Source organism: Oryctolagus cuniculus, chromosome 11, assembly GCF_051225735.1.
Source record: "Oryctolagus cuniculus isolate XC-2025 breed Fujian yellow rabbit chromosome 11, ASM5122573v1, whole genome shotgun sequence".
Taxonomy (NCBI): Eukaryota; Metazoa; Chordata; class Mammalia; order Lagomorpha; family Leporidae; genus Oryctolagus; species Oryctolagus cuniculus.
The window spans coordinates 35,508,862-35,524,118 of NC_142877.1; the positions used below are offsets into that span (position 1 = coordinate 35,508,862).

The following is a 15,257-nucleotide window of genomic DNA, read 5'->3' on the forward strand; positions in this document are numbered from 1 at the left end:
CTTTCATCTTTTTTTTCCTCCTCTCCTTAAGTTTTCCCAGATCAAGAGTCTAGGAGCCATGCAGGAGGGATAGGTAGTGCCCAGATCTTAGCCTGGATTTGCAAAGTGGTCACTTCTGTCCCTGTGCAGCTCTGGGCTCCAGGAAATCTGGCAACACAGAGGCTGGGTGCCATTCCCCCAGCAGCGTCAGAGAGGACTGGTCAGTTTGCAGAACTGCTTTTTGGGCAGTTTCTGTGGACTTTACCTAGAGGAGAGTCCTGGCATCAGCACCCCAAGGCGTCCTGGGGCCACCGGTTCCCCTTCCTACCCCCCACCGCTGGCCCACCAGCGCCTCCTCCCCGGGGCTCCACACTCTGCTGAGCTGTGCCCTGTCCCACTCCATGGCGGTTACCTTGGCACTGGGCAGAGCGGTAAGCACTTAATTGCCACATTAAGAAGGGGGGATGTAAGAAACAAAGGTAATTGTGTTGGCAGCTGGGAGCTTCCTTTTCCTGGCAACAGTGGCAGCCAAACCAAGCCCTGAGAAGCGGCTGCCTCCCCTCCTGCCAAGCTGAGGGACACAAACAAACCGCCATCCAACGGCACGCGTGCGGGCATCCAAACCCCAGGCCGCTGCGACGGGCAGGCGGGCCGGCCGGAGGCACGCACGTCCTGGGAATGCCTGGCGCAGCCATTGTGCGCGGTGGGTCGGCCCCGGGTCTGTCGGGGGGCCCTGCACTCTGCTGACTCAACTGCCGCTTCCTGTCGCTTGTCCCTGTATTAGCAGTATTTCTGGAGAGGCCCCATTCTTCTCCGTAATCCTCGATTCAGTCCATTCGGCCAACTCTATTGTCCCGCCTGCGACTGGGTGGCCAGGGTCTAAAATATTCCAGTCACAGAACGTAGGAAACAAAAACAGGTTTCAGGGGAGTCCATGTGTGGGCACATGCTTGCACACAGCATCCTCGTACCACGGAGTTCTGGCAAGGCGAGCGACGAGAAGACAACTCCCCTACACAGCTCGCGAGCCCAGCCTTCACCGTGGAAGGCAATCAAGTCTGCAGTGGTTGGCATGTCAATAGAGTCCGATCTGGTTACAAAGGGTGATTTTTCTCATCAAAGCCTACCTCAAAGGCTCACCAAGTGGCCCCAAAGCTCATATCCAGATTGGAGACTCAATGAGCGCCCCTATCCCCTTTCCATCATTACCCTTACCTGTTTGAAAAGCATCCCACTGATAATTAAATGCACCAGTTACAAAAGGGTGGCGAGGTTAATAGATAGAATACCGAGAAGCCAGCCAAGCTCAACGGTCCGGTTCACACAGAGCAAGCCCGAACAAGAAGCCTTTCTACTGATTTACCAAAAGGGCATAAAAACTGGGCTGAGCTGGCTGAGGACCCTGAAGGTCCCACTATTTGCATACCCTCTTTAACCAGAGGGAGTCACACCAGGGAATTTTGTCCGCACACGCCTGGTGCCAGTCATAGATGTCACTGACACCATCACATAGGGGGCCGAAGGGCTGCAGGGGTCCACGCAGCAGCCAGAAACCAGAAAACAGCACGGAAGTTATTACGCGGCCACTCGCCAGGGAAAGTGGGGCATTTCCAAACACCCAGGACCCTTCTCCCACCTCAATCACTGTTCTAAAGCCACTGCCCATGCCTTCCCCTCCCAACAACTGGACAAAAAGGCTAAGCTTGTTCCGTTCCAACTTTTTAAAAACTTTTTTTTTTTTTTTGGTATCCCATGTATCCCAATCTGGGGTTGTGGGGTGTGGGGGAGGGAAGGGGGAGGCATGCCTCTAGAAGCTTACCCAGGGAGAATTCTCAGGAATATTTGTTTTTGTGGATTACTATGCTAATTGTATGCATGTCCAGAGATTATGCATTCTTACATTGTAACTAATCTTAAAAGCCTGACATGGGGACCAAGTTCTGGCCCCTGTACAATAGGGCTGGTGGCCGTTAACGAATGCAGCCAAGGACTCTGCATTCCTGTTTTCAGGTCAGGAATGTGAAGATGACTTGTTGCCTTAGACCTGCTGTGGGTGTGTGTATGTGTGTGTGTGTGAGAGAGAGAGAGAGAGAGAGAGAGAAAGAGAAAATATTCTTTTCTGCATGCTAAACTGCCCACATGCCCACTGTCCAAGTGTAAAGACCTCAGGCAGCATTCACGTGGCTGGCTTTCTGGAAGGTTACACGTCTGCAAGCTGCTGCTGCCGCTCCTCCTTTTAGCACTCAACTCCCCCAACAGCCTCTGTGCCAAAACCTTCACCGTTTTCTCCAAGTGTTCTTAAGTCCCTGTAGAACTGTGGGTGTGGAGCTGGTGGGGTGCAAACTCATCTAAGTACTGGAGGTTTGAATAAGTTGCTAAGAAACATGACAACAAGGAGGAAAAAAACAGCGGTGGCTATACACCTGCAAGAGAAAACTTTGGAAACCAAGCACCTGGGACTGGGATTTCATTTTGGGAGCAGCATCTTGAAGACACATGACACAGTTCCGCTTCCCCCCAGCCTGGCTTTGCAAACGTGGACACATCATTCTGTAGACATATTGCTTCCGTCTGGGCTTTTTCTCCACGTGCACAAAGTCCCCTGCACTGAGCACTTACATATGACACGTGTGCATAACACACTGACCACACAGGTCAATCATGAGAACCCCATCCCTCTGCCCTCCATGGGTCCACACAGCTCTGAAGCCTCAGGGACTGGGGGAGGCAGCAGGAGGCATAAAGGCAAAGACTTGTCAATGGTATTTTGTGATTTACATGCTGGCAGCTGATTTACCCAAAGCCCTGGCAATTGGTCATTCAGGCCTAACATGCGAAGGAAGCCAAAGCTGGCATCCCCTCTGGTATGCAAGAATCACATTTCATTGGATTCTTCTTTAAAAAAAAAAAAAAAAAAAAAAAAAAAGTTGATCTCAGCTAGCCTTTAAATAGGGCCAACAGTATTTAAATAGGAGACTAACAAGTTAGGTATTGCAATTGTTCCCCGCCCCTGCCACCACCCAATCACTCTTGGGCCACAAATCAGCCATATAGCTAACTAGGGTTCTGGGATTCCCAAAAAAAGTCGTGGCAATTACACTAATGCAGTTTTAATAAGCAGGCACTACTGGGATTTAGCACTAATTTTGAGAGGTGCAAATTAACCATTTCAGTGATTCATGAATGATTATTCCCAAGTCATTTCTTGTTAAGCCCAATTACCTCTCACAATGCTGTTCTTATCACTTGGTCCCCCCAACCTGAGCACCGTAAATCAGGCCGGGCGCTTCAAGCCCCTTGGAGCAGAGACGAACAACCAAAGCGAAAACTACCACGAGACAGGGGCCAGGGCAGGGGACTCCAAGTCGGCAGTGATCAGATCTGATGGGGCGGGCGGGCAGGCCCACCTCCACAGAGCATCTCACAACGGGCACACTGGAATGTGGACTGTGTTTCATATCTGCCCAAATCGTTTCCTCCTTTTCCTCTGCAGGACGTGAACAGTTGTTTGATTGGGCTTATACTTCCAAACAAAAGGCATGAATTGCGTGACCTTCCCTAACTGACCTACCCCTGCAACACAACCAACCAACAGCTCTTCCAGCGTCAGCAAATCTGGGAGGATGCACACAGATGGGAACTGTGGCTGCACAGGGGCCGGCAGCTTGGGGGGCTGGGGTTTGGGAGTTCTTACTTGCACATCACACATCTTCCACTCATTACCTCTGGAGTTCTACACTAAGTTCACTTACAACCTAGCCCAGAAATCAGCTTGAGAATGATACACTTATCAACTGCCAGACCGCACAAAAAAGTGCTGTCTACTTCAATACCAGCTCAGCTACCTAAGTGCTTTCCAGTGGACGCGCACCCCGGAATCATTGTCCCACGTTGCTGGTGGTGGGGTTTCTCCAAGCCACACACGGGAAAACAAACTTGAACGCGGCACCTATACTCCAGTTTCTCTTGGGAAGCAGGGTTTATGTTTCACGGGAGGCCTTTTTGGGGCAGAAGGGTGGCGACTTGTTTGCGAGTGATACATGCATTTGGCCCGACTTCAAAACAACCACACTCTCAGGATTGCCCCAGCAGTCTCCCCCATAGTAGCAAAGCCAAAGAGTCTATTTCATGGTTGGTGACCCGTGAGGCCCCAAACCACAGAAGAGCACCAGCAAATCACCCTGCCCTACCCTCTCACCCCACTTCCGCTCCTCGTCCACTGAGGACCCTCTATCCAGTGTCAGACCCCCTTCTTGGGCCACTTGTCCTCAGCCAGCCTGGCAAGCAAGCCTTCCAGTTTTTCCTGTAAGCCACCTCTGACCCTACTTCATAGAACGAACCTCAGCCAGGCCCGCAGCTTTTTCAAATCACTAACAGGATTCCTTTTATGGTCTTGTGAAAAGCAAGGGGCTCTGGGCTGATCCTCCCAGGGTGGCACCACCTGCAGGCCCCTTCCCCCTAAACTCCAAACACCAGTTCAAGGGCAGTCAGCATTCACACGCGGCTTGGGCCCAGCCAGATTTAAAGGTGGCCAACTTCTGTAGCTTAAAGTTCTCCCTAATAAGGGATTAACAAACAAGATAAACAGTCTTTGTAAAAGTGAAATCCCGCAGCAGAAAACGCTTTCAGAGCTCAGAATTCCACACGCAGCGCGGCGCGTTGTTTATCCACTAATACACATCTAGTGCGACCCATTCCAGGGCATGTTTTTGATTACTGTCTGATGTCACTCAAAGCAGAGAGCATTTCAGAACGCCGGCTCCTGGAAGTGTGGACGTTAACGGCCGCCTTAAGTTTCACGCACACTCTGCCCTCCGCTCCCACAGTTGCGGAGCCACAGCCCCGGCCGGCGGATAGGAGGCAGCAGAGCGCATCCCACCAGAGCACGTGGCGAAAAGCAACCCTCGGGGGCGCCGAGCTCCCCTCCCACCACCCACCCGCCCAGCCCCGGCCCTGGCAATGAGTCACGCCTCCTGGACAGCGGGAGCCCGGCGCAGGGCACACCCCCAACATTTCCCTTTCCTCCCCTTCTGCAATCGCACCCATCTTCCTTCCACCCATTTTGAGATGTTGTAAGGGCCTTGCTGCAGCTTTGCCAGCTGGGCCCGGGCCTCGAGCTCCTCTGGGATGATGGCGGAGGGAGGGGTGGGGGTGGGGGGGAGTTGAAGGTTCACGCACTCGCGCTGCAAGCACTACCTCTAGCGAGCCGCCCCTTGCAAAACCCTTGGCAAGGCCTGCGAACTTTCTGGGGACCGCGCGCCCGCCGGACGAGGGCGTGTGCCCGCCCTTCCCGGGGAAGTTTGCAAACACAGCTGTTCCAGGGCCCGGGAACCGCTGGAAGTGAGGCCACAAGGGCTTCGCCGCGCGGGGGCGGGGGCAGGAAGGGGCCGGCAGGGGGCGGGGGTTCCCGGGCCTGCAGCCCGCGGCGGCCGCCCCCAGGCCCCTCATGCCTCGCCAGGAGAGCGCCCCCGCACCCACCGAGATTTCCAGGGAGCAGCGGGATACGGGCTCCCCCTGCCCCCCAACACACACACACACCCTCCAGGAAGGACACACCCGCCCTCCCGGCCGCTCACGGGAAAAGGGAGAGTGCCAATTTGGACGGCGTTCACAGCCCAGAGCTGCGTCGGCTCGCCCTCCGCGGCGCACCGGGTTTAAGCGGTGAAGTGAATAGATCACCTCCAGGGACCTCCTGGCTCCAGGGGCACGGGGGTGGGGGCCTGTGTGGACTCGGGGACCAGTCGAAACCGGCCTTCCCGGGAGCGTGGCAATCGTTACCCCTTCTGGGGGTGCCCCCTTGGGCGCGCGAGGCAAACACCAGCGGAGATGGGACCCCAACCCCGCAAGTCTTAACTCTCCGAATGGAGTCTCCGCTGCCGGATCCGCCGCCCCGAAAGCCGCGCGCAGGCGGCGCAAAGTTGCAAGGCAAGGGGCTTTTACCTCCGTCCCGCAAAGGCCACGCGGGGCCGGGCGCGCGCGCGCGCCGAGCCCGTGGCGCAGAGAGGGGGCCACTCACCGGCCAGGCGAAACTGAAAGGCAGCACGATGCGGTTGCGGTCGTTGCCGCGGCTGGCTTTGAGGTTGAAGGTGTTGCCCCCGATGACAGGCGTGGACCCCGAGCCGAAGCTGCAGGGGCCCCCGGCCGTGACGCGGGACTGGTACTCCTTGAGGCACACTTTGAAGTACGTGTCACACTCGTCGCGGGTGCACTTGCGGTCCCCCGGGTTGCGGGCACCTCCGCAACAGTTCCCGTTCTGCAGCTCCCCGTTCACGTTCTGCATGGACAGGATCTCCAACTCGAACTGACCCGAGGCGCCGCACACCTGCCGGCGAGCGAGGGAGGCAGGTCAGCGCGGGAGAAAGTTGTTTTCTCGGAGGGTGGAGGCGGCGACTCCCAGCCCGCCCGCCCGCCCCGGCGAGCCCTCGGCGCCAAGTGAAAATAATTCTGGAAAACTGGCTTCGAGGGCCCAACGTGATTCTGGGGAAGCAAAACGCACAAGTGCGAGGGGAGGGAAAAAAAAAAAAAATCCGACTACGGCCCGGGGAATGTGCCCCCGGCCCAGCCCGGGGCTCCCCAAGGGGTAGCAGGAGCGCTCCCGTCCAGGCGCAGCCTCTCGGGCTCGGGGGGCCGGGCACCCACGGGCTCGTCTCGTCGCCCGCGTCCGGGGCGCCCACGAGGGTAAGGGGTGGGGTGGGGGGGTCGGCCAGGAGGGAGGCCCCGGCGCGAGGCTCCTACCTTGGCTCGCAGGGCACAGAGCAGGGCGAGCAGGAGGCTCAGGGGGCGCCCGGGCCGGCCGCGCGTCCGTGGGGACCGCATCGCTGCGCCGCGCGCCGCGCGCACTGGGGACGCCGCCGCCGCTGCTGCTGCCGCTGCTGCTGCTCGCGCTGCTGCTGCCGCCGGTGCTGCCGTCGCCGCTGCCCCCGCGGCCGCCGCGTCCCGGCTCTAATATACTCCGCCGATTGGAGCATGCACGACTGGAAAACAACACCACTTTTCAAAAGCCCTTTCAGGAGCGGCCCGTTCCAGAAGGCGGAGAGCCCGGCCTCCTTTTATTATTCTGATCGCTTCTTTGAGGCGCTCCCCCTCCTCTTCCACCTCCCGGCTTTCTTTCCTTCGCTCACGCTCCCCTTCTTTTATTATTATGGTTATGCGCAGCCTTTTATTCCCTTTCAGATCAGCTGCATGGGAAGGGGGGGAGAAGAAGGAGGGAGGAGGAAAAAAAAAAAAAAAACCCGAGCCTAGCTCGCCGGCCGGCCGGCTGCAGGTAACACAATGACGCGTGCCCGCCTGGCTCTCGGAGAGGGACCCGGAGCGCCGGTCTGGGAGCCGCGGCTCGCGCTGGCCACCTCTACCCAGCACGCGCGGCAAGGCGCATGCGCGCTTATGAATATTCATGAGGGGCCGTGAGTTCTTGGGACACGCCCCTTCCCTCCTGGTGGACGGGGAGGGGGCCGGCGCGGGGAGGAACTTGGAAGGGGCCCGGGGCTCGTGGACGTCCAGGGCCCCCTCCGCAACCCGTGTCCACGGGAGCGCCGGGAAGGGAGAGCGCGCAGCCGCTGCTCCGGGGCGCCGCGGGCGCCCCCCGCTCCTCCACGGGGACCGCGCCCCGGGCCCGTCGGGGCCCCAGGTGTAGGCGCCGCGGTGCTGCCCGAGCGGCCGGAGCGGGACAGCTTCCGCCTTCCGAGCCGCCTGCGTCAGCTGCGGCTTTCGCCCCTGGAGGAGGGCCTGGCCGCCGGGAGCCCGGCCCGCTTCCCGGGAGCGAGCGAGCCGCCCAGAGCGCTCGGCTGGCGGCGGCGAGGCTGGCGCGCTTGCCGCCGTCTGCTCGCCCTTGCGGAGGCGACCTGGGCTTTAGACGCGGCTTGGGAACTTTGGAAAAAACTTGCCCGGAGCCAGGCTGGCCGCAGACTCGAGGGGGAGGCCTCGGCCGCGCCCCTCCCCCTCCCAAATCCGAGTCTGCGGAACCTGCGAGGGCTGCGGGCTTCCTTTGCTAACCGCGGCGAGCGGCGGGCCAGCCGGAGTCCGGTTCAGGCTGGACGAAGGGCTGGCGGAGGTGGAGGTGGAGGTGGGCTTGCACACCTTCCGCGCCGCGCCGCCGGGACCGCAGTGCCCGGTTTGCACCTGTAGGCGGCCTCCGAGCCGCTCGCTGGGTGGCAGGCGGTGGGCCTGGCAGGCACCGTCTCACCGCCCAAGCCGGCCCTGGACTTGGCTTTTCTGGGGGCGGCGGTGGGCACCGATGCTAGGCTCGCCTTGGCAGTGAACAGACGACGCTTTGGGTCGTAAACAAGGGCAAAGGGAACCCTGAGGCTGGGTGAAGACTCAGCCGAGCCCTCTCCCTGTGGATTTGCTGCTGCGCGTGAGGGGAGCTCTTTGGGGAAGCATGGATTTCCCTCGCAGGAAAGTACATCATGAATTCTCAGCCCACTGGACGGTGGATAAAGATTTAGCTTGCACTGGGCATGTGCTGCCAAAAAGCCTGATGATTCGGCGGCCAGTTTGGGGCTCGACCCTCCTGGGCTGTGAGGCGTGATGGGTGGCGGCTATAGGGTCAAGGGAAAGCAGTTTCCAACGTGCTGAGTTACTGAAAGAACAGCGGGTGGTCTGTAGTTACCTACTTCCTACGTTTGATGGGGAGCTCGACGTGCACAGTGCCCGATGTCATCTTTATGGGGAATCAAGCAAGGCACTCCTTGACATTGATTCGAGTCTAGGAAGGATGGTGAGGAATCTGCATGTAACAGCCAAACAGAAAAACAAGATGTGCTTAAGAACGGTGCTTTTTTTTCATGGTTAAAACGTCCCATCTCGATCGATCCTGAGAAAATGAATCCGTATTTTGGAAGGGTTTATCTGGTCATGTTAGCAGATGGCAAAGGCAGCAAAAACTTGGGTGTTTGGATGTGCCCCGTCCTCCTTCCACCAGTTGTCCCAGATGCATCCAGTTGTTAAGTGCAATCCCAACTAGCTTTGACCGAAGTTTCCAGAAATAGCAGTCTCCCCCACTTCCTACCCCCAGCTCACTTCTACACCCAGAATCCCTATATTAGAGCGCTAGTACAAAATGTGCTGGGGGGAGGGGGGAGAACAAATCACAAAGAAAGCTGCTGTGGTCCTGAAATGCACATTCTTTGCATTTTAAGGAAATGCATGGTTCCTTCTGAATGCAATTCTGTACCTACGCTTCTCAGGAAGTAGGGAATGGAGCCTTGTGTTTAGTTGAAGAGTGTATACCCAGCCACCTGGCTTAGCCTGGGAGGCCGCCTTGGGTAGCAATCTTGAGTTACCTGTAAACCGAGGTCAGCTCCAGTCTAGCGGTGATTTAGCCTATTTGACTAATAGGAAACAGAATATGGATTTCTCAGAGGTTAAAAACCACCTGATTTATCTTAACAGGAATGTCAAGTCAGTAATAAACTCTCAAGGCAAATAGTACGGAGTTCTCTTTCTGAGCCTGGGAACTCACTTTGAGGGAAGGTAGTTGCGGATTTGCGGGGATTCTTTTGAAAATTTTCTGTTGGGGCTCTTCCAAGTAATTGGGACTCCCCCAAAAAAGCCAGTCACGTTTGTGGCAACAGATGCTGAAGGGGAGCTCTGACCTGTCACTTCCTCACAGCCAGTTCTCAGCCTCCCTCCCTGGAGAATGAGGAACTGCCGCTGAGGTCAGCTATGGAGATCCCCGTCACCTAAGCTGCCTGTGGGTAAAGGCTTCCACGTGTGGGTGCGCATCACGCCTCCACCTGAGAGTCGGGGAGAGGCCTGCCTCGTGTGCTCACATCATAACCATCCTCGAATACCTTTCTCCTTCGATTCTAAAAGGAAGATACCTCATTTTCCTTTTTTCACCAAACTTGCCCCGCCTTTACTCAGTATTCACTGACAGCAATCCTGAACCTCCAAAGGGCTTAACAAGAGATATTGAAGCTACATTAACTGTATTTAAATAATATAAGCAACTGGAATTTCTAATCAAAAACAAAAATCAGCTAATCAATATTTACTGAAAACTGTCATTCACATAGGAACATAGCTGATGTAAAAAATATGCTGAGTGAAATAAGCCAGATACATCCTGAATAAACCCACTTCTATGAAGTTTTGAAACAGGCAAAACTAGTCTATGGGGAAAAATACCACAGGGGTGATTTCATGTGGGGCGGGTGGAAATTGCCTGGGATGGGCGTGAGGCTCTTCTAGGGGTAGGGCAGGATGAAGTGTTATATCTTGATAGGGTTTTGTTACACAGCTGTATGCGTTTGTCAAAATTCACTGAGTAGTACATTTAAGGTGGGTGCATTTCATCATACTCGTATATTCAAAAGAGGAAAAAAAGAATTGTAAGCAAATAATCACCTCCAGTTATGTGAGTGTAGACTTCTTTGGGGGATGTGAAATAGTGTCTGCAACTTATTTCAACATGCATAAAGTTGTATAGGATTGGAGAAGGTGGCTGGGCAGATAAACAGTACAGGCTAAAGCAGGATGGTAAACTACTAATGGTAGAATCTAGGTGTTACACTGTTGTTCACTGCATAATTCTCAAATTATTCTGTTTGACAATTTTCATTATAAAATGTTGGGGGAAAGCTAGTGATGTGCCAGGTATTGTTCAGGGTGCTGAGAACACGCTAAACAACACCAAAATAGTGGATTTACCCACCATAGAGTGAAAGGCTATGGGTATGGCATGGTGATGACATAGTTTGGTGAAAGGTAGTTCCTTCCCTCATTGCTTTTCCTCCTAATTCCTTTCTGCATTCCACTGAGAAAGGTCCAAATTACAGAGGGAGCATAAGAAATAGCCTTGAATGTATTCCTTTTTCCCTGTCTGGACATCGTAGAGAAGTTAATGCAAGTTCACGAGTCATTATCTCTTTGCTCCTTTTCAACAGAGCCCAAGGATGCGTCTGTGTCCCATGACGTTTCCTCCCCGGAAACTTGGTCAAGCCCCAGTGAACTCTGCACAGCGAGCATCCTAAGGAAGCACAGCATTGCAAAAGTCAACCATCTCCATTAGTTATTCTCATTCTTCCATGTCACAGATATTCCATATGGAGAAGACAAAAACAATCACCACCTCTGGACAACAAGTTACACATTAAAAATCAGGATAAAGTTATAGCTCCCACAGCAACCATAACCAGGCCACAGGTTTATTCATTCAAGCAGAACTTGAGTGGGTCCAGCCATTTTCCCCCTCAGAGCTTCATTTTACATACACAGGAGAGCTAAATGAATTTGCGGGGAAAATCGAAAGTATGCATTTCTTGCATTACCAACAGTAACTTTGAGTTCATTGTAAACATTGTCTTGGTTTTGCCCTGAGCACAGGAATTCATGATTTTACCCTCCCTGTCCCATTCCTGTCTCACTTACTATGTAGAAATGCATCAGGATGAAGAGATTTACCTATCAATATCCACTTTAATGAACAAATCATAGAAAGTCACCAAAACACAGGATACAAAATCTAGGAACCATGGGACTGATAGTCCTTATTTTACTCCTTGAGTTTAAAGCAAGTATTTTTTTTTTGGTGACCTTTCATAGTTATATTGGAACTTTTTTCTTAGAGTTGGCGATCTTTATTTGAAGAAAAAAAAAATCCTGAGTGTAAATTGCTGTTACATTGGCATTCTCAAAACAACTGTAAATGATTCACTCACCTTCCTTTTTGTGGTGCAGAGGTAGTAAATTGTTGTTGCTGTGAGTGGCACCTGAATGACTTGACCCATAGATATTCTGGGATAACATTTTTTTTAAAACCAAAATTGGTCTATTTGTATAGTTGATTGACTTAAATGCAACTAACAATTTTCTGTAATTGCGAAGTGTGACTGAGCTCTTACAAGCCTTTTCATCCAAGAGGCTCTGGAAATTACATTTCCTGCAACAGGTAGCTTTTGGAAACTACACCACAATTCTCTTCGTAAGCACCTTTTTATCTCACTTGCACTTGGCTTTTCCAAACAAACTCAAACACAACTATATGCCTCTAGAACAAAAAGAAAAAAAGAATCAAAGTAGTTGTTGGAACTTGAGAAAAGGAGTGCTAAATATATTTAGTAACCCGGGGAAATTTCAAAACATAGGTAAACATGAGACTCAAAGAGAGATGATTACACCTGCCAATGGCATGAAAGCAATAGAGGTTTGAATCGCAGTATTTGCTGTTTGGGTTAATGGTCATCAATAAATTAGAAGACTGTGTCTGTGTTTGACACTTTTGTTCTCAAGCCAGTGGTTTCTTTACTGATGGTTTCCTCTACATTAGAGCATCAAAAGTGGATGATCCGCCATGATTGTGTTTAGGTTTTCATTGGGAAGTAAATAGTTGTTTTTATTAGTATGTTATGCCAAGAGTGCTGAGCATTACTAAATAAAGAAATATCAGCTTGAAGACAGAAATACTGGCACAAGTACTATCCATAAATTTAGATCCTTAGATACTTCTCATAAGTTTACTGATATACAGATATTTGTGAGCTTCCTTCAGAAATGATTTAAGACCAAAATCAAAATTTTTTATTTTTATTTTTTTTGGAAAAAAGGCAAGGCACAGAAAATAGAATAAGTATGCGAGGGAAAGTGTAATTTGTAAAAGATGGCCATCTCATCCATATATAATATTTTCTTAAAGACAGGTAGAAACTAGAGAAGTCAGTTACGTTATTTGAAGACAGTGTGGCAGAAATCCACGTGAAGAGGAGCTGAGGGTGTTAACTGGACTATAAGTACAATGTGACTATCTGGCTACTGAGAAGGGTGGCGCCCATAATCCAAAGCTTCAGTATAGAAATGGAGGGGGCTGGCGATGAAAGGAAAATCATAACCCTGGTGTAGTGTGCTTTAACCTTAACACTTCTGGAAGGCTCTATCCAGATCTGGGCACTATTTTTTTTTAATTATAAAATACACATAAAGTTTGCTAACCATTGTTGAGTTCGGCAGTGTTCATCACATGAACAGTGTTGTACAATAGTCTCCAAACTTTTCCATCGTGTGAAACTGAAACTCTATACCCCATAAATAGAAGCTCCCTTTTCTCCTTTGGGTACCTGGAAATCAGCACTCCATTTTCTGTGGGTGTGACTACTTTCAGTACCTCATGTAAGTGGAATCCTACAGTATTTGTTCTTTTGTGACCAGCTTATTTCAGTTAGCACCATCTACTCAAGACTCATCTACGTTGTAGCATAGGTCAAAATTCCCCTCCTTTGTAAGGTTGGATAGTATTCCATGGCATTTAATTACATTAAATTAAATCACGTTTTGCTTGTCCATTCATCCGCTGATGGCATGAGATGGGTCTACCTTTTGTCTGCTGCGAATAATGCTGCTATGAACCCGCAGGTATGAATATTTTCCAAGAGTCTGTTTTCAATTCTCTTGGATATGGACCAGGCACCATTTTTAAGAGGAATACTGACCAACAGGGTCATGCCCAAAAAAGTTTAGTGAAAATGATAAAAATGGAGCCCTTGGAGCAATTGAAGGACTTTGGGCTGGAGAGGTCAACTGGAGAAGAGAGGAAAGGAGGCACAGCAGCTGTCTACAATGTTAGGGAGGCCAACCTGAGCAAGAGGGAGCTGACTTGAAACACTGCAGGTGGCTCATTGAGCTCAGTGGGCCAAGGTTACGAGAAATTGATTTTGACTCAGCAGAAAGATGAACTTTGTTTTCAAGAATGCTGTCCTTAATGTTAACAGGCTCCTTTAGAAATAGCAAGTCCCTGCCATCAAGGTAGTCAAAGGCTGCTGTGACCATTTTCCCAGGAGGGGAGAGAGGGGAGGTTTCACCTGTTGGCTAGGAGCTTGAAATAAATGATTTCATAGGAAGCTCTTCTCTATGAGGCTGCAATAAATGCATAGGGTGAGAGCTCAGGTCTGCAAACATGAGGAGAACCTAGAAGCCAGCTTTTAGATGAATGTGTGGTGTTGCTGCTCATTGAAGATAGGGGTGGAAACTTCCCATGGACCTGTTTTCTAAATTGACTTCTCAAGGATCAGTCACGCATATATTTACCAGATAGCCATAGCAAATAAGTCAATGCTAAATGTCACAGAGCAGCTCATCATAGCTTTGGTGTCTTTACTATAACTCTCACTATTCTGGGTGTGTTCTGAGGGCCAGGAGCATGGCATCACCTGGAAACTTGATAGAATTTCAGAATCTCAGGCCCCTGTCCCAGACTTTCTGAATCAAAATCTGTAATTTCTAAAGATCTCCAGGTATGATTTGTATACATATTAAGGTCTGAGAATGTCTAATTTAACCCACACCAAAATACAGGAATAGCCCAGAGCTTGGTAGGAATTATCAAATGGTCTTTCCACTGAGTAGTCCCAGCCAAGTCCATGACTAGTTAGGTCCTGTCTGACCTACCACTGACTGCAGACACATGAGCCAACCCATCTGGGATCAGCCATCAGTCCAGATCAGCAGAACCTTCCACCAGTGTACAGACTTATGAGAAGTAACTGGTTCCTTTAAGCCAGGCTTGGGGCTGGTTTGCTATATAGCACTACTGAGGCAATAGATGACAGCCTCCACACCTAAGAACCGTATCATGTCAGCTTGCAAACATTCAGTGAGTGATGATTGCCGGTAGTAAACTTCCATAAGCTACACACCGCTTAGGGTAACCAACCTTACTCAGCAGCCTTCACTTAAGAAAACTGAAATGCGAATTAAGGTGACATTGTTAGAGGAATATTCTTGGATCTGTTCCAAATTATCTTTAAAAATATGATTTTCAGGCTACCCTAAAACACTTTGGACCACTGCTCTTCCTCCCTTTTTTGATAAATACTGACTACTCCCCACAACATGGTGGACACTTGCAGTTAAAAAATGAGTTTTCACGCCGGCGCTGTGGCTCAATAGGCTAATCCTCCACCTTGCGGCGCCGGCACACCGGGTTCTAGTCCCGGTTGGGGCGCCGGATTCTGTCCTGGTTGCCCCTCTTCCAGGACAGCTCTCTGCTATGGCCAGGGAGTGCAGTGGAGGATGGCCCAGGTGCTTGGGCCCTGCACCCCATGGGAGACCAGGAAAAGCACCTGGATCCTGGCTCCTGCCATCGGATCAGCGCGGTGCGCCGGCTGCAGCGGCGGCCATTGGAGGGTGAACCAACGGCAAAGGAAGACCTTTCTCTCTGTCTGTCTCTCTCTCTCACTGTCCACTCTGCCTGTCAAAAATTAAAAAAAAAAAAAATGAGTTTTCATGTTCTTGTGCAATTCTGTTCCAAACTGATAGGATGTTATACTTTCCAATAGTCAGTTGGG

General features: G+C 51.5%; 1 protein-coding gene and 1 long non-coding RNA gene across 3 annotated transcripts in view; one reads left to right on the top strand and one right to left on the bottom strand.

Moving 5' to 3' along the window:
* JAG1 (jagged canonical Notch ligand 1) overlaps positions 1 to 7,299 on the bottom strand; it is a 36,132-nt gene extending 28,833 nt beyond the window's left edge. Inside the window, exons 1-2 of one of the 2 annotated variants that reach the window (XM_002710971.6) lie at positions 6,715 to 7,299; positions 5,996 to 6,301 (exon numbers count right to left, since the gene is read on the bottom strand). In XM_002710971.6, coding sequence (XP_002711017.3) covers positions 5,996 to 6,301; positions 6,715 to 6,795 — 387 coding nt within the window. In that variant the 5' untranslated portion in view covers positions 6,796 to 7,299. Of the gene's footprint in view, positions 1 to 5,175; positions 5,443 to 5,995; positions 6,302 to 6,714 lie in introns of those variants that run through there. The other variant, XM_089307328.1, reaches the window with a different exon arrangement.
* LOC149123410 (uncharacterized) lies at positions 6,192 to 11,797 on the top strand. The gene is made up of 2 exons (XR_016215933.1): positions 6,192 to 6,324; positions 10,866 to 11,797. It is a non-coding gene; the product is annotated as an uncharacterized LOC149123410 (long non-coding RNA).
* The last annotated feature ends 3,460 nt before the right edge of the window (positions 11,798 to 15,257 follow it).